The sequence below is a fragment of the Oncorhynchus masou genome, chromosome 6 (assembly GCF_036934945.1).
Source record: "Oncorhynchus masou masou isolate Uvic2021 chromosome 6, UVic_Omas_1.1, whole genome shotgun sequence".
NCBI lineage: Eukaryota > Metazoa > Chordata > Actinopteri > Salmoniformes > Salmonidae > Oncorhynchus > Oncorhynchus masou.
In genome coordinates this window covers 20,408,042-20,431,823 of record NC_088217.1, presented here as the reverse complement: position 1 = coordinate 20,431,823, position 23,782 = coordinate 20,408,042, and the positions used below count along the sequence as shown (strand labels likewise).

General features: G+C 44.4%; 1 protein-coding gene across 1 annotated transcript in view; it reads right to left on the bottom strand.

Moving 5' to 3' along the window:
• Positions 1-5,084: 5,084 nt before the first annotated feature.
• LOC135541500 (ERC protein 2-like) overlaps positions 5,085-23,782 on the bottom strand; it is a 76,912-nt gene continuing 58,214 nt past the window's right edge. Inside the window, exons 12-19 of the mRNA XM_064967817.1 lie at positions 21,400-21,411; positions 11,896-12,028; positions 11,655-11,815; positions 11,217-11,364; positions 10,172-10,780; positions 8,743-8,813; positions 8,264-8,463; positions 5,085-7,845 (exon numbers count right to left, since the gene is read on the bottom strand). Of these exons, the coding sequence (XP_064823889.1) occupies positions 8,787-8,813; positions 10,172-10,780; positions 11,217-11,364; positions 11,655-11,815; positions 11,896-12,028; positions 21,400-21,411 (1,090 nt within the window). The 3' untranslated portion in view covers positions 5,085-7,845; positions 8,264-8,463; positions 8,743-8,786. The remainder of the gene's footprint in view (positions 7,846-8,263; positions 8,464-8,742; positions 8,814-10,171; positions 10,781-11,216; positions 11,365-11,654; positions 11,816-11,895; positions 12,029-21,399; positions 21,412-23,782) is intronic.

The following is a 23,782-nucleotide window of genomic DNA, read 5'->3' as shown; positions in this document are numbered from 1 at the left end:
TAAAAACACATTTTTTCCCCTCACAGATATTGTTATGGAACAACAAAGATATTTTAAAATTGTATAAGTCTCTTTTTTTCGGAACTTGTTTGAGAATAAAATTATTTTGGTTGGTCAGTTACTGAATGAGGATGAATATCTACTCTCATATGGACAATTTTTATAAGTGTAAAATTCCAATAACACCGAAAGAATATGCAATTGTTGTATCTCTTTTAAATTCCTCTGTGGTTGATGTAAGGAACATAGATTTACATGAAAACATATTAATTGGCAATATTAACATCAAAGATAAATGTAGAATTAAACAGATTTGGAATATTGTTTGTGATACTACAATTCCCTCAGCAAGATAATTTTGGTCAAATATCTATGGTGATATGCAATGGGGGAAAGCATGGAAACTTGCTAACAAATATTGTATCAGTAACAAAGTAAAGGAAGTTTCATTTAAAATGTTACATAGAACTTATCCTGTGAAACATGTTTTGAAAAGAGTCAAGCTGAATATTGACTATGACTGTGATTTCTGTGGAATGGAGGAGGAGTTTTGGGGATTTGACACACATCATTTTGTTACAAAAAAATAGGAGCCGGTTGTACTATTTAATGGTTTTAATACAATTATTTATTTCAGAAATTCTGACATAGATGTAGTATATTTACTTCAAGTGCTAATAATATTAGGTAAATGTCATATTCACAAATGCAAATGGTCTAGTTCAAAACCTAACTTTTTTCACTTTATAGATGAATTTAAACAATATGGCACTACTTTAACTAAAATGAAAAACAAAAAGGTTGTTGTATTATTAATGACTGTGATTTGTTTGTTTAGGGTTCCTGGCAATGTAAATAGTTTGTATGTATGCTTGTTTGCATGTGACTATTTTGATGGAAAATGTCTCTTCAGTGTAGAAACATCTCATTTTGACTTCAGCAGGTGAACTTTGATCTGCCTACTACAAACCAGCTGCTTACCTTGGAAAGTGACTGAGACAATGTCACTGAGAGGAGATTGGTTAGACCTCCCTGCAGCATAGTAGATAAAGCTCACTTTGACCTCAGTGGGTAGATCATTACCTGCCCATTTAAGCACCTCAGTCCCTGTTAGTGTCTTTGACAAGAAGGGTGTTGCAGATGCTGTCCCTCTATTTTTAAGTTACACTGAGACATATGGAAGAGTTTGACAGATCATCTGAACTGAGTCTCTCTCTCTGATGACTGTAGAACTCACTGTCAGTCGTGGGTTTAGGAGGAAAGGAGTACTTTACACTATATATCTCAAGTAGTGCATAAGTCTTTCAAATTCATTGCCATTTTATACAATACAAGTTGGAGTGAACACATACACTGTATCTGTAATAGTTAAAATAGTTAAAATAGCAAAACTACTGTAAAACAAACGTGTGTTGAGATGTTACTATATCCTCCTTAACAATGTTTTCTCACTAACCTTGAGCTTGGAGAAACAAAACAGCATCTAGAAATAAATAAAACAAGCATGTTATTCATTCTGGGAGAAAAAAAACGATCCTTCAAATGTCTGTGTGTGTCCTCTCTTTATATTCACATTGCATTCATACAGATACAGTACATGGAGACTGTTCATGAGCAGTAACAACTCAATCACACAGTACATAATGACTTCCATTACACAGGCTGTTGTATCTTGAAGCAAACTATACATAGGATGTAACATAAAGTTGTGTTGTTAGAGAATATATGAAATATAACACTTACAGTGGAAGAATACGACTGAAAACAGGAGACCAGCACTGTGGTTGATCAACTCCATTTTACAGAGACTATCTGTGTCTGGTGGGCAGACTGATGAACTGTGTCGTTAAACAGTCATCATAGAGAAGTGTTCAGTCACCACAGAAAAACCACATGAGCGGGTTTAAAACAATCTGTTCTAAGAGACCAGCCCACACACAAGTCAGAAAGAAAGTCACCTTTATTGAATGTATATAAACAAGCTGGCCAACACTCAATAGTAATATTCTGATACAGCACATACAATAGAAATGTCTGGGGCACTGGAGACAGCCTCCTAAAAACACCAAACATGACACACAGTATTCTCTCTCTCTCTCTCTCTCTCTCTCTCTCTCTCACTCTCGTGCGAACAAGCAGAAACATACAGCACACACACACTTTATTACACACAAACAGACACTTTATTATTTCTCTCTCTCTCACACACACTTCATCATTTCTCTCACACATACACACAATCTTTCTCACTGATTAACTCACCGCAACACCCCAAAAAGATGCTTCCTCTTTCATAACACTGCACAGGCTGCCTACTAGGTGGACAGGACAAGTGAGGAGACACACCACTCTCAAACACAACATCACACCGGCACCATGCAGATGCACTTCATGTATGATGACTGGAGCACCATGGGAAATAAGCCCAGGTTCACACAAGTAATCATTCAACATGCTGGATACACATTTAACTTGTTCCTAAATCCTTACTGTACAGAAAACATTTACTTATACACATAGTACAGTCCCAAAATGACATATTCAATAAGTCTAACTTAAAGATGGAATCCACAATTTGGGAAAACAGCTCCACTGCCATTATTGTTTTTGTTTTGTTAACAAAGAAGAGGTGGAGAGCGTCACGCGTCAAGAAAAAACAAAGGTTGATATGCTGCTGTTCTATCCTGCGTGCAATGATGTCAGAGAGAAACAAACAGTGTTGCAGCAACTTCTTTGTTGTAAAATCCCAAACAGACCTGGCAGTTTCACCATTAAGGATTCCAGCTTTAAATCTACAAAAGTAAAAACACAAAAGACAACAAAAATGTTTCAGGCATTGGTCACAGTGTTTTGTTTGATCCAATGGTTTGCATTTTCAACATCATACCATAAATCAAATGCAACTTGTACAAGACAAAGAAGGTGAATCTGTCTGCCTGTATTAGGCTTCTCATACTCCTTTTCAAATCAGAAGGCCTTTTACTCTCTTGATCGCTATTGGTGAAGTCTGTTGTCTTTAACTCCTGGGTCATGTTCATTAGCCACCAAACGGAAGAAAAGTCTAGTGAAACAGGGAAGGACTACCTGGACTTGTCCAATTTCATTTTTCTTTTTTGACATTTGTTTAACTAGGCAAGTGGGTTAACAATGGGTTAAATGCCTTGTCCAGGGGCAGAACGACAGATTTTTATCTCGTCAGCTCAGGGATTTGATCTTGCAACCTTTCAGTTACTAGTCCAATGCACTAACCACTAGGCTACCTGCCACCCTAATAAGAAACATTCATTCTTCATTTTGCGTTGCAAAGCCTTTTAAAACATTGCATGCCCTAATGAACACAACCCTGGAGTATGTTAACCGATAGGCCACTGATGACTGCACATTAAGATCTCTGCATAGAAGACAGGAAATTATCCCCAAACCATCACTCTGTTGGCACATCATGTAAACATCTGCATGCATGGGCACAAATGAAGTGTTCAATGTTTTCTACCATGTTGTATTTACCAAGTGCTGTACAGTCACTTATCATGGTAGGAGAACCCATACTTTATCTATTCAGTAGTAAAGAACCTGAAAATGGGGGATTCTGAATCCGTTCCCCCTGATGGCTACGTTCAAAATATCCAGGTTAAGACAAGAAGATTCTAATATCCCATAACTCTTTGCACCAATACTCAACAAGGGACCTGCTTCCGCATTCGGAATGACTGGGAGTGAATGATAGCAACACAGAAAGTTTGCCATCAAAGTGAAAAATAAACACAACTGTAATGAATTTCAGCTAACTACTCATTGAATACATAGCATAACTGCTTTACTGTCATTCCATTCATTTAGACTCTATTACTGGACCGCTGGTCATGTTTCAATGCTAATGTAGAATCCAGCAATATCAAAGGTGCCATTAATTTTTATTTTTTGAATATTTCCACATATTGTCTTAACATTCCCATCTTCAACAAAGCCTGATGGTAAAGTGAGAGGTTTTTAACTCCTCTGTCCATGTGCTTGTCCATTTATGCCAATCTCTGACATTGTAAACACAAACACAACGTCTTTTTTTTCAATTTGATTTCATCGGAACTTGTCATTCTTGGGCAATGAGAGGATGAGTTGTGAGATTCATGTCCTGTCTGAATGTTGAAGCTGACAGACAAATGGATACAGAGGTGATGTTGGTAAGTGGATCACTTTTTGTATGGTACCCGTTGGAGGACGAGGACACACACACACCATGGAGGGGGGTTAGTGGTAGTACTGATGGAGGGGGGTTAGTGGTAGTAGTGATGGAGGGGGGTTAGTGGTGGTAGTGATGGAGGGGGGTTAGTGGTAGTACTGATGGAGGGGGGTTAGTGGTAGTAGTGATGGAGGGGGGTTAGTGGTAGTAGTGATGGAGGGGGTTAGTGGTAGTAGTGATGGAGGGGGTTAGTGGTAGTAGTGATGGTTGGGGGTTAGTGGTGGTAGTGATGGTTGGGGGTTGGTGGTAGTAGTGATGGAGGCGGGTTAGTGATATTAGTGATGGTTGGGGGTTGGTGGTAGTACTGATGGAGGGGGTTAGTGGTGGTAGTGATGGAGGGGGGTTAGTGGTGGTAGTGATGGAGGGGGGTTAGGGGTAGTAGTGATGGAGAGGGTTAGTGGTATTAGTGATGGTTGGGGGTTAGTGGTAGTAGTGATGGAGGGGGGTTAGTGGTCATAGTGATGGAAGGAGGTTAGTGGTATTAGTGATGGTGGGGGTTAGTGGTAGTAGTGATGGAGGTGGGTTAGTGGTGGTAGTGATGGTTGGGGGTTGGTGGTAGTACTGATGGAGGGGGTTAGTGGTAGTAGTGATGGAGGGGGTTAGTGGTGGTAGTGATGGAGGGGGTTAGGGGTAGTAGTGATGGAGGGGGTTAGTGGTGGTAGTGATGGAGGGGGTTATGGGTAGTAGTGATGGAGGGGGTTAGTGGTAGTAGTGATGGAGGGGGTTAGTGGTGGTAGTGATGGAGGGGGTAGTGGTAGTAGTGATGAGGGGGTTAGTGGTAGTAGTGATGAGGGGGGTAGTGGTGGTAGTGATGGAGGGGGTTAGTTGTGGTAGTGATGGACGGGGGTTAGTGGTAGTAGTGATGGAGGGGGTTAGTGGTGGTAGTGATGGACGGGGGTTAGTGGTAGTATTGATAAGGGGGTTAGTGGTGGTCGTGATGAGGGGGGGGTAGTGGTGGTAGTGATGTAGGGGGGTTAGTGGTGGTAGTGATGGAGGGGGATAGTTGTGGTAGTGATGGACGGGGGTTAGTGGTAGTAGTGATGGAGGGGGTTAGTGGTGGTAGTGATGGATGGGGGTTAGTGGTGGTAGTGATGGAGGGGGGTTAGTGGTGGTAGTGATGTAGGGGGGGTTAGTGGTGGTAGTGATGAGGGGGTTAGTGGTAGTAGTGATGAGGGGGGGTAGTGGTGGTAGTGATGGAGGGGGGTTAGTTGTGGTAGTGATGGACGGGGGTTAGTGGTAGTAGTGATGGAGGGGGGTTAGCGGTGGTAGTGATGGATGGGGGTTAGTGGTGGTAGTGATGGAGGGGGGTTAGTGGTGGCAGTGGTGGAGGGGGAGGGTTTTGCCAATTGATGGGTTTTTGTTGTTCTCTACACACTCAACTGTCATGTTTATCAACACATCTGGAGACACTGGGACAATGACATTGACAACAAACAAACACACAACACTGAGACTGGATAGCGCATCTGTAATGACGAAGTCACTCCAACCCTCCACTTTAACAATGGTAGTGATAGTCCTCACTGCCAAGTGCAAGTTTAAGAAGTAATCTCACTGATACTATAGTGATTGTGTGTGTGTTTCTCAAAAAATATTTCTCACGCTGTAGCAGGAATGTAAGAGCTCTTCTAAATGAGAATGAAATAGTCTTCTTGCCTTTGGACTGTGTCTCAAGGCTAGACTTTCCTTAGTGAGAGCCAGTCTGTTTTCATACAGGGAATGTTGAGTGCTGTTTTTTTTCTTGTAATGTACAAAACAGAGGAAAGTCACAAACATTACTCCACACACTAAATACGTTTAAAAAATATATATCCTTCGGCCAGGTTGAAAAAAAAAATTCTTCTCATTCTTTTTTTCCTGGCACAATATTCTGACCACATAGACATGTAGACTTTAGATCTCTTTCTGTATATATCTATAATATGTATATAATATGAACGAGGCACAAGGCCACCTTGTTGAGAAGAACATAAACGAGTCACTAGGCTTGGGTTTGGGTTAGCACAGACTATGACTGCTGAAAGAGAAGAAGAGAGGATGAGAAAGGTCATGAAGAAGAGGAGGGAGTAGGGAGACGATGAGCTGGAGAGAGGGCTATAAAGGTATGGCAGGAAGTCTCATACACCTGGGTGTCCATGGATGCCATTACACATATAAAATCTATTCAGCTGATCCTACGTGCAATACAGTCTTCTACAGTTCATAAGCAAGTCAGATTATGGGATCAACATCCCTATTCAGTGACATGATTGCACAACATCCAATGGCTGTGTCTGTTGGCTGTGTCTCTGGTTGAACATCATGTTGTGAGCACCAGTGATCTAAAAGCACCATTAGAAGTATCCCTGAAACAGGGGAGGAGAAGGTGCATAGGTGCATATGATGCTGAGAAACAAACCGTCATGTAATCTGATTGGTGTATGTTCTGAAAATACCATTCTGATTGGTACTGGTTTAAGACATCTAAATGCTTTTTGATTGGTGCCCTTGACTCATGACTGAATAAAAGCTGCATTATTAGTTCTGATATCTGCATAGATTGGAGTTTTAACTGTGACATCAACTGAGGTAACAGGATAGATACACAGTTGGAAGCCCCAAGCCCAAAGGCCCAGCAAACCCATGGTACAGGGCCCTACCCATAGGGCCATGCCAGACTGCACAATTAACGGCACAAGAAAAACCTTCAGTACTACAGGCAAGGCCAGTGACTGCCCATTGGTCAGATAAGAGCTATACTTGGTGCCTATTGGTCTGATAAGAGCTTTAGTGGTTGCCCATTGGTCAGATAAGAGCTGTAGTGGCTGCCCATTGGACAGATAAGTGCTGTAGTAGCTGCCCATTGGTCGGATAAGCGCTGTAGTGGCTGCCTATTGGTCCGATGAGAGCTATAGCGGCTGCCTATTGGTCAGATAATAGCTCTAGTGGCTGCCTATTGGTTTCTCTTCCTTGTTTTGATGCACTTAACACGAAACACTCATAGCCATAGTCAAGTACTGCAGATGAAACACACTCAACAAAAAGTAATCAGAAGATAAAAAATAAGTAGCACAACAATTTAAAAGTAAACTAAAGCTGTAACTGTATGGCACTTCATAAAATATGTGGGAAGAGACAGGCTATCTCTGGAAAAAGAGAAAACTAGAAAAAAAAACTACATATGAGTAAAATAAGTACTGTGAAGACTGTCAGTAAGTAGGGAGGAGACTGTCAGGCAGGGGAGCCAATCAGAGCCACCCGGGGATGAACAGGGTGGGTCAAATCAGGTAAACAGGGCACCTCAGGTAAGCAAGGTGGAGTTAGGAGAGTGAACCAATTAGGCGCAGGTTGGTGAGAATGGGGGGGCAACAGGTGAGCTGAGCAGCTTGACAACTGGGCCAGAGTGGCTGTGTGAGTTTGGCTGTGTGAGCAGGACCACGGAGATGAGACCAGACAGCTCATCTGTCTGTCTGTCTGAGGGGGACCCAGTCTGTCCAACCCAGTCTAACGTCACAGAAAGCACCTCTGTGTCTGTGTAGGGCCACTCATCCTCCACAGAGTCACTCTCAAAGATCTGTTTCTCCAATGTCTGTAGAGTGCTCTTCACATGATGGCTCCTCAGTCATCTGTAAAAATACACATAATGGTGTAATTAACACTAGAGTCGTTCCTGTCCATTTACAGTGATTGTCGAATGAACACTAAACAATAATGCACAGTGCTCTATTCTATATCTATCAGTCAATATATATATATAGCCCTTCTATCTATATCTATAGTCCTTCTTACATCAGCTGATATCTCAAAGTGCTGTACAGACCTTCAATGAGGGGACAAGGATTGCAAGATTCAGGTATCTTTCCCAACATTCCCAGATTTTCCTGATATCCCAGTTGGAATATTCCTGGAATTAGGAGGGAATAATCAGGAAATCCAGGAATCTTCCAACCGGGATTTCTGGAAACCTAGGGGATTCTTTCCAAAAGTTACCACTAAAGGGGACCCTCCAAATCAAGTGTTACTGAATCTAGAAATACATTTTACCTGCTCAACCATCAGTCTCCTCGTCTGACCTTCCCACCTGCTTCATCCCTCCTCTTCTTCATCATCTTCCTCATCCTCAGTAAAAAATAAAGGCCCCTTTTGAAGTGTGGATTGTGTCGCGGTAAAAAATGTTTGGTCAGGTAGTCAATGTGTTTCAGCATCATGGCATGGCTGTGCTCCTCCAATAGTGACTGAATCATCTAGGATCCAGAGAGATGAACGGAGAGAGAGAGATGTGGCGAGGGAGGCAGGCAGGCAGGTTTGGGAGGGAGGGAGGGAGGGAGGGAGGGAGGGAGGGAGGGAGGGAGGGAGGGAGGGAGGGAGGGAGGGAGGGAGGGAGGGAGGGAGGGAGGGAGGGCAAGAGTCAGTCAAATAAACAAAATATTTCCACAGCACACAGAGATTTGGAACAGAACTGAAGAGAAAACAGGAAGTGAAAGCGAAAAGGTATGAAAAAGCAGTGTTTCAAAACATCTCACCCCTCAGAACAACATCAGAGCTTTGGTTGTCATCGTTGGCACGATTATGCCCAAATGCCCTCCTCGTCATCCTATTAGTTAGAGTGTTATAGGCCGGCAGAAAAGGTTAGCAGGAAGTGAAGAAAGGGTTATCAAGAGTTAGCATAGGTCAAAGGTCATTATATGACAGCATGTCATGAGTAGGTAAATATGCAGATAGATAATTGATTGAAAGCATTATCTTAAGAGTCATGATAATGTTACACTGTATATAGGATTAATATAGAGAAGAGCAAAGGCATAAAGGCATTGTAAGTCTGGTTTTTGCTTTTCAATCCAATCTGCATTGCATAGGTTAATTACAGGCCCACTCTGTAATATTTACAGACAGTATTGGTTGAATGGGTTAACAGTGGTCAACTTGATCCAGGCATGAATGTTGAACAAAGCTGAGAATAAACATTGGGTCTATTTTGACCTCACACCAGGAAGGCCCTACAGTAGAGCGGTCATAGGGCCCTGGTCAACAGTAAAGCACTATAGGGAATAGGGTACCACTTGAGACACAGCCTTAGAGTTCATCTAAAAATATATTTAAATGCACAATGCAACAGTGTAGCCATTAGAACACCACACAACAAGGATAGGAAACAGAGGGACAGCCTGCTTTTTGTCTAAAAGTGTTCGCAAAAACATCTGTAATGTCTCCCAGGTGGCGCAGTGGTCTAGGGCACTGCATCGCAGTGCTAGCTGTGCCACCAGAGACTCTGGTTTCGCACCCAGGCTCTGTTGCAGCCGGCCACGACCGGGAGGTCCGTGGGGCAATGCACAATTGGCCTAGCGTCGTTCGGGTTAGGGAGGGTTTGGTCGGTAGGGATATCTTTGTCTCATCCCACACTAGCGACTCCTGTGGCGGGCCGGGTGCAGTGCACGCTAACCAGGTCGCCAGGTGCACAGTGTTTCCTCCGACACATTGGTGCGGCTGGCTTTCGGGTTGGATGCGCGCTGTGTTAGGAAGCAGTGCAGCTTGGTTGGGTGTTTCGGAGGATGCATGGCTTTCGACCTTCGTCTCTCCCGAGCCCATACGGGAGTTGTAGCAATGAGACAAGATAGTAACTACTAACAATTGGATACCACGAAATTGGGGAGAAAAGGGGGTAATGTTTAAAAAAAAAAAAAAAACATCTGTAATTGCAAAAACATAATGGCAATGCAATTCATTCTGAGGAAATACGAGAATGTGGTTTGGAAAAAGTCAATTATGTGCTTTAGTAGCTACAAAGATTTAAAGCTCTTTGTAGCTTTAACATATCAAAACATATCAGTTTTGCCTTTTAGATCATATGATTATATGGACAGGGGGGACCTGATCCTAGATCAGCACTGCTGGTCTGAGATGCTTTATAAATCCAGCCCCTGATTGTAAACACAAGAAAGGGAGACATGTGACCTGGTCGTGGGAGGGGCGGTGGCCGGCATGGGGGGGTCCTCTGGCAGGCCCTGGTCCTCCGCGGTGGTGTGGGGACGGGTGGCGGGGGTGGCCGCCTTGCTGTTGCGGGGCATGGGGTATGGGGTGATGGGGATGCTGCTGAGGGTGTTGGGGGTGGGGGGCTTGCTGCAGGGGGCCGTGAAGGTATGGCTGTGGGTGCTGTTGGGGGTGGGGGTGCTGCTGCTGTGGCAGAGGCCCGTGAGGATGCTGTCCTGGGTGGGGGTGTTGTTGTTGTTGTGGGTGTGGCTGCTGGACTTGCAGCGGGTGCTGGGGCCGTGGTTGGTGTTGGGGCTGTTGGGGGTGCCCCTGCGGGTGCTGTTGGGGATGAGGGGAGTACTGCTGTTGAGGCTGCTGGGGGTGAGGGTGTTGTTGGGGTGGGGGCTGGGGGTGCGGGGCATGGGGGTACGGGGCGTGCTGCTGCTGGGGATGTGGCGGGTGCTGGTATTGGGGCTGGGGGGACTGAGGCTGGAGACCCAGGTGGGGTTGCTGGGGTAGGGAATGGAAGGGAGGATGGGGGTGGTAGTGGTCGTCTTCATAGTTGTCTGCCATCAGCTTCATCCTGCTCTGTGTCTGTGGAACAAAACACAAACATGTAAGTTCTACAATTTAACACGAGAGACCCAAATACTGAGTTAGTCATTATGAATGGAAGGAATTGATTGAGTTGGCAAAGAGAGAATAGCAACTGAGTAGCAGAAATAAGCTTATAACGGAACAACTGCTGCTATTGTGAGCAGGTCCTTCCTGCAAAAGAGACTTTTTGGATCTCAATGAGACAAACCTGTGTAAATAAAGGCAGGGTTGGAGTCAATTCCATTCAAATTCAGTCAATTCAGGAAGTAAACTGAAATTCCAATTCCAATTAAATATTTCTAAATACTTTTCAATGAGAAAGAAATGGAATTGCCATTTCAGTTTACCAACTAAATTGACTTAATTGAAATGGAATGGACCCTGAATAAAGGTTGAATAAAATGTCTACCTGAGTTGTGTCACCAGTCCTGACCTGCTGTTTTAGCTGGTGCATCAATCTGTCCTTCTCCCTCTTCAAAGCCAGAACCTCTTCCTGGGTCTTCTTCTTCCCAGAGGCAGACAGCTCTAGCAGAGCGATGTTAGCATCCTTCTCACTGATGGCTGCCAGCAGGGCCTGTTGTCTATAGACAAACAAGAGAAAAAGATACCAGTCAGCACAGCTGAGACAAAACATGCATCTTTCCCACATATGAAGATAACATAATTTACCATTTCTCACTATTTACGTGAAACAAAAAAGTATTGACATGGCGTTTGAGCATTCACACGACCAAGCCAGTGTTTCTTTATATCCTTGACCTATTTGAATAATTTCACCGCAGTTCTTTTGATTACCATTGTTAAACAGAATATGAACATGAATATGAACATGTTTCATTGCTCTGCTGATGTACGACATCCCATGACTTACTTCATCTCCAGGATCTCCTCCAGCTGTTTCCTGCGCTCCTGTCTCATGTTGGTCAGGTGACCGTCCCTCTCCTGCAGGGACTGCTGGGTAGACGAGAGGCGCTGCTTGGTGGCATCCAGCTCCTGTCTAGTTCTCTCTAGGGTGTTCATCATCTCCTCCAACTGACACACACACACAGGAATTACAGACATACTGTGTTTTCTATGTCTCACACGCACACACACACACTTTATAAACAGACCTTCAGATGCTGACCAAGGTCCATGGTGTTGTCTTTTCGAGGGTCCCCCATTATCTGACCAGGCTTCTTTTCCCCCTGGGGGCCCAGTTTGAGGTTGGGACCCCCCTTCTTAGTAACCTGCTCCTTGGTCTGCCTGTATGGAGAACCACAGATTATGTCAGAGTTCAACCCTCTATCATACTAGTCACCGTCTTACCACACCACTAGCCGAACAACTGGTATCAATGGTTCATACGTCCCCTTGAGGCATTACTAAGGCATTACTAATACTTTGTCTACTGTACTTTATAAGTAAATATAGACACACAGAACTCGCATACCACACATACAGGGTTGGGTAGGTTACTTTCTAAATGTAATCTGTTACAGTTACTAGGTAATTGTCCAAAATTGTAATCAGTAATGTAACTTTCAGTTACTTTGAGATTATTTTCCCTTTAAGAGGCATTAGAAGAAGACAAAAACATATTTTACCAATTGAAAGAAATCTATTGCAGGATAAATCAATATTATAATTTACATAGCTGGCTATTAATGGACGTTGGATTTTACTTTATGGGTTGGTTACGTAGGCTTCTTCTAACCGATTGCTTTTTACAACAGATACGTGTCACGCCTTGGTCTTAGTATTTTGTGTTTTCGTTAATTAGTTGGTCAGGCCAGGGTGTGACATGGGTTTATGTTATTGTATTTCGTAGTGGGGTTTTTTAGTTATTGGGATTGTGGCTGAGTAGGGGTTTTTTTCACGTTCCGTTTGTTGTTTTTTTGTATTTATAAGTTATTTTGTGTATCGTCATTTGTTCCATTAAAAAACATGAGTAACCAACATGCTGCATTTCGGTCTGACTCTCTTTCGACAAACGAAGAACGCCGTTACAGAATCACCCACCACACACGGACCGAGCAGCATGTTAACAGGCAGCTGGAGCAGCAAAGGGAGGACGTTATGGACAGCAGAGGCTTGGAGTATACGACGTGGGAAGAAATAGACAGGTGGGCGGCCGACCCAGAGAGAGTGCCGGAGCCCGCCTGGGATTCGCTGGAGCAGTGCGAAGAGGGCTATAGGCGAATGGAGTCGAAAAGAAAGACACGGCGGCGTAGAGCGAAACCCGAAAGTCACCCCCAAATATTTATTGGGGAAGGAGAGTAGCAGAGTCAGGAGTCAGACCTGAGCCTACTTTTCCTGTTAATTGTGAGGAGCAGCGATCTAAGGACTTCTGGACTTGGGAGGAGATATTAGACGGAAAAGGACCCTGGGCACAGCCTGGAAGAGATCGCCTCCCATGGGAACAGGTGGAGGCACTAAGGAGAGCAGAGGCAGCCGGAGATAGGAGCCGACGATACGAGGGAACACGGTTGGCAAGGAAGCCCGAAAAGCAGCCCAAAAAAAACATTGGGGGGGGCTTAAAGGGAGTATGGCTATGCCAGGTAGGAGACCTGCGCAAACTCCCTGTGCTCACCGTTGGGCTAGAGAGACCGGGCAGGCACCGTGTTATGGTATGGAGCGCACGGTGTTTCCAGTGCGGTCCAGTGCGGGTGCATAGCCCGGTGCGGCACATACCAGCCCTTCGTATTGGCCGGGCTAGAGTGGGCATCGAGCCAGGTAAGCTTGGGCAGGCTCGGTGCTCAAGAGCTCCAGTGCGCCTGCACGGTCCGGTCTATCCAGAGCCACCTCCACACACCAGTCCTCCGGTAGCAGCTCCCCGCACCAGGCTTCCTGTGCGTGTCCTCAATCCTGTAGCACCAGTTCCAGCACCACGCACCAGGCCTTCAGTGCGCCTCGCCTGTTCAGCGCAGCCAGCGCTTTTCTCCTCTCCTGCGCTGCTGGAGTCTCCCGCCTGTTTAGCGCAGCCAGAGCCTTTCTCCTCTACTGCGCTGCCAGAGTCTCCCGCCTACCCAGCGTCGCCAGTCTGCCCAGCGTCGCCAGTCTGCCCAGCCCCGCCAGTCTGCCCAGATCTGCCAGTCAGCCAGACTCTTCCAGATCTGCCAGTCAGCCAGACTCTTCCAGATCTGCCAGTCAGCCAGACTCTTCCAGATCTGCCAGTCAGCCAGACTCTTACAGATCTGCCAGTCAGCCAGACTCTTCCAGATCTGCCAGTCAGCCAGACTCTTACAGATCTGCCAGTCAGCCAGACTCTTCCAGATCTGCTATTCAGCCAGACTCTTCCAGATCTGCCAGTCAGCCAGACTCTTCCAGATCTGCTAGTCAACCAGACTCTTCCAGATCCGCCAGTCAGCCAGGATCTGCCGGATTCAACTGCCTGGCTGGGCTTCCTCTCAGTACTGGGCTTCCTCTCAGTCCCGAGCTGCCCCTCAGTCCCGAGCTGCCCCTCAGTCCCGAGCTGCCCCTCAGTCACGAGCTGCTCCTCAGTTCAGTGGGGTTCTGGGTGAGGACTATTAGGCCATGGTCGGCGGCGAGGGTGGATCATCCCAGGACGCGAAGGGGAGGAACTATGACATTTATGGAGTGGGGTCACGTCCCGAGCCGGAACCGCCACCATGGACAGACGCCCACCCGGACCCTCCCTATGGTTTTGAGGTGCGTCCGGGAGTCCGCACCTTAGGGGGGGGGGTTCTGTCACGCCTTGGTCTTAGTATTTTGTGTTTTCGTTAATTAGTTGGTCAGGCCAGGGTGTGACATGGGTTTATGTTGTTGTATTTCGTAGTGGGGTTTTTTAGTTATTGGGATTGTGGCTGAGTAGGGGTGTTGCATAGGTTTGGCTGCCTGAGGCGGTTCTCAATCAGAGTCAGGTGATTCTCGTTGTCTCTGATTGGGAACCGTATTTAGGTAGCCTGGGTTTCACTTTGTATTTCGTGGGTGATTGTTCCTGTCTCTGTGTTAGTGTTCACCAGACAGGCTGTATAGGTTTTTTCACGTTCCGTTTGTTGTTTTTTGTATTTATAAGTTATTTCGTGTATCGTCATTTGTTCCATTAAAAAACATGAGTAACCAACACGCTGCATTTCGGTCCGACTCTCTTTCGACAAACGAAGAACGCCGTTACAATACGATTAGGCTACACTGTAAAAAGTGTCAGATTTACAGTCATTCCAATTGATGTAATATCCTTTGATCTTCAAGAATATGACTTAGAAATCTGTAAATACAGTATATACTATGAAACATTTTAGGAGATCTCAGTTGGGGTCTCAGCTTACTGTTCAGAGTCAGAATAGTAGAATACACAAGGTGCAATTTAGAAATGTGGTTGTGCATCAGCAGTTTTTCACTTGTTATGTCAATCACTGACTGTCACTCAACTAGCCATATCAGCTAACAATTATTAGATTTGTAAGTTAGTCAAGCCAATTATCTAAAATTGTATTAATCATGGCTGACTACCGACTTGGCACACAGGGTACGTACCCAGGGGCCACCCATTGATTTTGTTAGTCACTCTCACTCAGATATCATTTACATGGTATAAGTTGAGGCAAAATGTGTAGAATTGCATGTAATTAGCCCTGAATCAGTTACCCAACCAAGGCAGGGCCCCCTAACTTCTCTCCTCCCCACATCTGATGATTAGCAGAGCGGCAGCAGGCTATCTACACACATAGAGAGCTGGCTCCTGTGGTTGGCGGTTGCAGTAAAAAAAAAAAAAAATATATATATATATATATATACACATTTCCATTTTTCTCTGCCTCTAGGGCTTGGGCCCGGGGCTTCAGCTCCTGTAAGCCACTGCATTAAGCAGGCCCTGGATCTGCACTATGCAGCTGTTGCAAGAGCACATTTTTCACTGGCTGTCCACTGGTTGCAAAAATAATAATTGGTAGTCAGCTTAAACTTCTTTAGTTCAACCACTATTGGGTTAAAATACACATGTACATTTGTGAACAGCCACCCACTACAAATACAATCCGTAAGGTGCATAAAGCTAAATGAGAGAGCAGCAGTGTGATTCACTAGAATTCGCTATGTAGGTGTCAATAATAAGTGATATCTGTATCGCCATAGACTACATGTCACGCCCTGACCTGAGTATTCTTTGTTTTCTTTATATATTTTGGTTAGGTCAGGGTGTGACGAGGGTGGTATGTGTGTTTTTGTCTTTTCTAGGGTTTTTGTACTGTCTGGGGCTTTTGTAGATTTATGGGGTTGTTTACATTCTAGGTGTTTATGTAGGTCTATGGTTCCCTAGATTGGTTCTCAATTAGAGGCAGGTGTTATCGTTGTCTCTGATTGGAAACCATATTTAGGCAGCCATCTGCTTTGGGTATTTCGCGGGTTATTGTCTATGTCTAGGTGCCTGTGTTTGCACTTTTGTATCATAGCTTCACATTCGTTTTGTTATTTCGTAAAGTTTGTTTAGTGTCTATCTTTATTAAAAGTTGTATGTATTCTAACCACGCTGCGCTTTGGTCTACTTCATACGACGATCGTGACACTACACCACTGCTGTCACCCTTACCTCCAAGCCTTTATTCAAATTAGATTATCCTTGAATGCCTATGACAGCAGTCGCACCATTGGAAAACATAGCTTGGGCTGTAGCCTTTAAACGCCTATTCCTGCTCTTTTATCGGGATCAAGCAAATATGTTTAGTGTCTCATCATAGTGGTCAGACTCGCTCAGGTGGAACAAACTTAAACGTGAGCCTTTTTTCAATGCTGATTTGAATGTTGTGAGTAAACAGAAAGGTGTCATTTTTTTCTCGCAAACCTCCTTTATGAATTACAAAGTATTCCTAGAAGAAATCACCTAGTTTTTCAAAAGTGTCTGAAGTATGATGATAATATTTTTTTCTGATAATGTAACGTATTAAAGTATATTTTTTTGTAATCCATTACTCCCCAACCCTGCACACATATACAGTTGAGGTCGGAGGTTTACATACACTTAGGTTGGAGTCATAACTTGTTTTTCAACCACTCCACAAACTGCTTATTAACAAACTATAGTTTTGACAAGTCGGTTAGGACATCTACTTTGTACATGACGCAAGTCATTTTTCCAACAATTGTTTACAGGCAGATTATTTTACTTATAATTCACTGTATCACAATTCCAGTGGGTCAGAAGTTTACATACACTAAGTTGACTGTGCCTTTAAACAGCTTGGAAAATTCCAGAAAATGATGTCATGGCTTCAGAAGCTTCTGATAGGCTAATTGGCGTCAATTGGAGGTGTACCTGTGGATGTATTTCAAGGCCTACCTTCAAACTCAGTGCCTCTTTGCTTGACATCATGGGGAAATCAAAGATATCAGCCAAGACCTCAGAAAAAAATTGTAGACCTCCACAAGTCTGGTTCTTCCTTGGGAGCAATTTCCAAACGCCTGAAGGTACCACGTTCATCTGTACAAACAATAGTACGCATGTATAAACACCATGGGACCACGCAGCCGTCATACCGCTCAGGAAGGAGACGTGTTCTGTCTCCTAGAAATGAACGTACTTTGGTGCGAAAAGTGCAAATCAATCCCAGAACAACAGCAAAGGACCTTGTGAAGATGCTGGAAGAAACAGGTACAAAAGTATCTATACCCACAGTAAAATGAGTCCTATATCGACATAACCTGAAAGGCCGCTGAGCAAGGAAGATGCCACTGCTCCAAAACCGACATAAAAAAGCCAGACTACAGTTTGCAACTGCACATGGGGACAAAGATCGTACTTTTTGGAGAAATGTCCTTTGGTCTGATGAAACAAAAATAGAACTGTTTGGCCATAATGACCATAGTGATGGAGGAAAAATGGGGAGGCAACATCTCAAGACATCAGTCAGGATGTTAAAGCTTGGTCGCAAATGGGTCTTCCAAATGGACAATGACCCCAAGCATACTTCCAAAGTTATGGCAAAATGGCTTAAGGACAACAAAGTCAAGGTATTGGGGTGGCAATCACAAAGCCCTGACCTCAATCCCATAGAAAATATGTGGGCAGAACTGAAAAGGTGTGTGCGAGAAAGGAAGCCTACAAACCTGACTCAGTTACACCAGCTCTGTCAGGAGGAATGGGCCAAAATTCACCCAACTTACTGTGGGAAGCTTGTGGAAGGCTACTCAAAACCTTTGACCCAAGTTAAACAATTTAAAGGCAATGCTACCAAATACGAATTGAGTGTATGTACACTTCTGACCCACTGGGAATGTGATGAAAGAAATAAAAGCTGAAATAAATCATTCTCTCTACAATTATTTTGACATTTCACATTCTAAAAATAAAGTGGTGATCCCAACTGACCTAAGACAGGGAATTTGTACTTGGATTAAATGTTAGGAATTGTGAAAAACAGAGTTAAAATGTATTTGGCTAAGGTGTATGTAAACTTCCGATTTCAACTGTATGTGAGTAATACAATGACGACTGTTAGACTCATTAGAAACACATGCAGATGGACACAACAAAACACAAGAAAAATTAACACATCTATATATATATACACACTGAACAAATTATATACAAGATGTAAAGTGTTTTTCCCATGTTTCATGAGCTGAAATAAAAGATTTTCCACATGCACAAAAAACATATTTCTCTCAAGTTTTGTCCACAATAAATTTACAACCCTGTTGGTGAGCATTTCTCCTTCACCAAGATAATCCATCCACCAGACAAGTGTGGCATATTGATTGAACAGCATTATCATTACACAGGTGCACCTTTTGCTGGGGACAATAAAAGGCCACTCTAAAAAGTGCATTTTGTCACATAACAATGCCACAGATGTCTCAAGTTTTAAGGGAGCTTGCAATTGGCATGCTGACTGCAGGAATGGCCACCAGAACTGTTGCCAGAGAATTAAATGTTTCTTTGTCTACCACAAACCGCCTCCAATGTAATTTCAGGGAATTTTGCAGTATATCCAAACGGCCTCACAACCACAGACCACGTGCAACCACGCCAGCACCAGACCTCTACATCCGGCTTCTTCACCTGCGGGATCGTCTGAGACCAGCTACCCGGACAGCTGATGAAACTGTGGGTTTGCACAACCGAAGAATTTCTGCACCAACTGTCAGAAACCGTCTCAGGGAAGCTCATCTGTGTGCTCGTCGTCCTCACAAGGGTCTTGACCTGACTGCAGTTCTGAGTCGTAACCGACTTCAGTGGGCAAAATGCTCACCATGGCCAATGGCATGCTGGAGAAGTGTGCTCTTCACGGATGAATCCCAGCTTCGACTTTACCGGGCAGATGGCAGACAGCATCACGTGGACGAGCGGTTTGCTGATGTCAACATTGTGAACAGAGTGCCCTATGGTGGTAGTAGGGTTATAGTACGGGCAGGCATAAGCTACAGACAATGAACACAATTGCATTTCATCAATGGCAATTGAATGCACAGAGATAAAGTGACAAGATCCATTGTCGTGCCATTCATCTGTACACAATTCTGGAAGCTGAAAATGTCTCAGTTCTTCCATGGCATGCATACTCACCAGATACATCAGCCACTGAGCATGTTTGGAATGCTCTGGATCAACGTGTACCACAGCGTGTTCCAGTTCACGCCAATATTGAGCAACTTCGCACAGCCATTGAAGAGGAGTGTGACAACATTCCACAGGCCACAATAAACAACCCAATCAACTCTATGCGAAGGAGATGTGTCATGCTGTATGAAGCAAATGGTTGTGACACCAGATACTGACTGGTTTTCTGATCCATGCACCTACCTTTTTTAAGGTATCTGTGACCAACAGATGCACATGTGTATTCCCAGTCATGTGAAACCCATAGATTACGGCCTGATGAATTTATTTAAATTGACTGATTTCCTTATATGAACTGTAACTCAGTAACATTTTGAAATTCCTTGCATGTTCAATTTATATTTTTGTTTAGTATATACAGTGCATTTGGAGATTATTCAGCACCCTTGACTTTTTCCACATGTTAGTACATTACAGCCTTTTTTCCCCTCATCAATCAAAACACAACACCCCAAAATGACAAAGCGAAAACAGGTTTTAAGAAAACATAAATACTTTATTTACATAAGTATTCAGACCCTTTGCTATGAGACTCGAAATTGAGCTCAGGTGTTTCCTGTTTCCATTGATCATCCTTGAGATGTTTCTACAACCTGATTGGAGTCCACCTGTGCTAAATTCAATTGATTGGACATGATTTGGAAAGTCACACACCTGTCTATATAAGGTCCCACAGTTGACAGTGCATGTCAGAGCAAAAACCAAGCCATGAGGTCAAAGGAATTGTCCGTAGAGCTCTGAGACAGGATTGTATCAAGACACAGATCTGGGGAAGGGTACTAAACAATTTCTGCAGCATTGAAGGACCCCAAGAACACAGTGGCCTAGATCCTTCTTAAATGGAAGACATTTGGAACCACCAAGACTCTACCTAGAGCTGGTCGCCCGGCCAAACTGAGCAATCCGGTGAGATGGGCCTTGGTCAGGGAGGTAACCAAGAACCCGATGGTCACTCTGACAGAGCTCTAATTCCTCTGTGGAAATGGGAGTACGTTCCAGAAGGACAACCATCTCTGCAGCCCGCATGCAGTTTTCCAAGAGGCACCTAAAGGACTCTCAGACCATGAGAAACAAGATTATCTTTGGCCTGAATGTCAAGCATCAAGTCTGGAGGAAACCTGGCAACATCCCTACGGTGAAGCATGGTGGTGGCAGCATGTTGTGGGGATGTTTTTCAGGGGCAGGGACTGGGAGACTAGTCAGGATCAAGGGAAAGATAAATAGAGCAAAATACAGAGAGATCCTTGATGAAAACCTGCTTGAGAGCGCTCAGGACCTCAGACTGGGGCGATGGTTCACCTTCCAACAGGACAACGACCCTAAACACCCAAGACAATGCAGGAATGGCTTAGGGACAAGTCTCTGAACGTCGTTGAGTGGTCCAGCTAGAGCCTGGACTTGAACCCAATCTAACATCTCTGGAGACCTGAAAATAGCTGTGCAGCGACGCTCCCCATCCAACCTGAGAGAGCTTGAGAGGATCTGCAAAACAGTTTGTGAGAAACTCCCCAAATACAGGTGTGCCAAGCTTGTAGCATCATACCCAAGCAGAATTGAGTCGTTATTCACTGCCAAAGGTGCTTCAACAAAGTACTGAGTAAGGATCTGAATATATATGGAAATGTGTAAATGATAACTTGCAAACATTTAAATAAAAATGTGTTGCTTTGTCATTATGGGGTATTGTGTGTAGATTAATGAGGGGGGAAAACTATTTTATCCATTTAAGAACAAGGCCGTAACGTAAAAAAATGTGGAAAAAGTCAAGGGGTCTGAATACTTTCCGATTGCACTAATATACACTCAGGTTAGACATACAGGTACTGTAATTGACGCGGAAATTTGAATGCAAAAACAATGAACAACATTCAGGAGATATCAGACACAGATGAGATAAAGACAAGTCCATGTTAATACAGTATGTTCAGAGATCTCTGAAATGACTCACAGGTTTAGGCACCAGAGTTAGAATAGTAGGGGGGAAGTCACACCTCTCAGGTGTACGGATGGGGCCGGTGGTGGGGGGGGGGGGGGGTTCTAATGGAGGTTCGCTACTTACCTGGGAGCTAGGCTGCAGGTGGAGAAGAGGAGGAACAGGAGGAGGAGGAGGTGTAAGGAGGGATGGCAGGACAAGAGGAAACAGCAGACAGAAACAGGAGACAGGAGAAGAGTAAAGAAATGTAACATTAGTATCATAACAGAAAAGAAGGACAACAGAGGATCCATAACCAGAATAAAGTGTACACAATCAGAGACAGACAGGGAGAGATCATCATCATCATAAGAGGCACCAATGAGAAACAGTCACTGGAAAACACAGACATAGCTAACGCGGGATGCACAGGATACACCTTCTCCTCTGACAGCCAGGTTAGAGCCCTGTATTAGCTGCTGGCTGCACAGCCTGTGAGTGCTGGGCGGGCATGCAGTCAGTCAGAAAAGGGGACAGAAGACACTACCTGTGATAGAGAGAGGGGGGGGTGAGTGAGGTTAGGCTAGGAGGAGGGGAGAGACAAGAGAGCTAGTATAGCTAAACACCAATCAGAAGAGGAGACCAAGTGGGCAAGGCAGCAAGGGAACCAGTCAAGGGAGCCATGGCAGACAGCCAGAAAGAGGGGGACCAACCAAACAACTGGGGGGGTACAGTACATACAGACCCTACCTACTAAACAGCTCACTCACTGAGCAGAACATTGTTGACCTGGAGCACAGCAGCTCTAGTCATGCAGACAAGACTACTAGGCTGAGAGATAGCCTTTACATTGGGCACAGCAAGCTAGACAGGGAAGTGGAGAGGGCAGGGAGATCAGTAGTTAGTAGTAGGGTGGAGGTATCGAAGCAGTGAAGAGTGAGGATGGTTCTGGAGGAGGGTTAGGGATGAAGGTATCAGAACAGACAAGGGTGAAGATGGTTCTGGGGAGGGGTGGAGGTATCAAAACAGAGAAGGGTGAGGGTGGTTCTGGGGGAGGGTTAGAGGTGGAGGTATCGGAACATCGAATGGGTTAGTTTTGAGAGAGAGTTTGGGGTGGAGGTGGGCAGATGGGAGTCAGGAATGAGCAGGGGAAGCAGCGTGCCCACAGCAGTAGAAGGACTAAAGACAGGACCTTCCTACTCTCTTAGAAAAAAGGTACTAGAACCTGAAATGGTTCTTTGGCTATTCCAATAGAGTCGTGCCAAAAGTTGAGAATGACACAAATATTAATTTTCACAAAGTCTGCTGCCTCAGTTTCTATGATGGCAATTTGCATATACTCCAAAATGTTATTAAGAGTGAACAGAGCTGACATGTCAGTTATTCTCTCGTTAACACAGGTGTGAGTGTTGACGAGGACAAAGCTGGAGATCCCTCTGTCATGCTGATTGAGTTTGAATAACAGACTGGAAGCTTCAAAAGGAGGGTGGTGCTTGGAATCATTGTTCTTCCTCTGTCAACCATGGTTACCTGCAAGGAAACACGTGCCGTCATCATTGCTTTGCACAAAAAGGGCTTCACAGGCAAGGATATTGCTGCCAGTAAGATTGTACCTAAATCAACCAGTTATCGGATAATCAAGAACTTCAAGGAGAGCGGTTCAATTGTTGTGAAGAAGGCTTCAGGGTGCACAAGAAAGTCCAGCAAGTGCCAGGACCGTCTCCTAAAGTTGATTCAGCTGCGGGATCGGGGCACCACCAGTACAAAGCTTGCTCAGGAATGGCAGCAGGCAGGTGTGAGTGCATGATATTCTGCAAAAGGTACAAGGATTGGACTGCTGAGGACTGGGGTAAAGTCATTTTCTCTGATGAATCCCCTTTCCGATTGTTTGGGGCATCTGGAGAAAAGCTTGTCCGGAAAAGACAAGGTGAACGCTACCATCAGTCCTATGTCATGCCAACAGTAAAGCATCCTGAGACCATTCATGTGTGGGGTTGTTTCTCAGCCAAGGGAGTGGGCTCACTCACAATTTTGCCTAAGAACACAGCCATGAATAAAGAATGGTACCAACACATCCTCCGAGAGCAACTTCTCCCAACCATCCAGGAACAGTTTGGTGATGAACAGTGCCTTTTCCAGTATGATGGAGCACCTTGCCATAAGGCAAAAGTGATAACTAACTGACTTGGGGAACAAAACATTGATATTTTGGATACATGGCCAGGAAACTCCCCAGACCTTAATCCCATTGAGAACTTTTGGTCAATCGTCAAGAGGCGGGTGGACAAACAAAAACCCACAAATTCTGACAAACACCAAGCATTGATTATGCAAGAATGGGCTGCCATCAGTCAAGTTGTGGCCCAGAAGTGAATTGACAGCATGCCAGGGTGGATTGCAGAGGTATTGACTCTTTGCACCAACCTCATATAATTGTCAATAAAAGCCATTGACACTTATGAAATGCTTGAAATTATACTTCAGTATTCCATAGTAACATCTGACAAAAAAATATCTAAAGACACTGAAG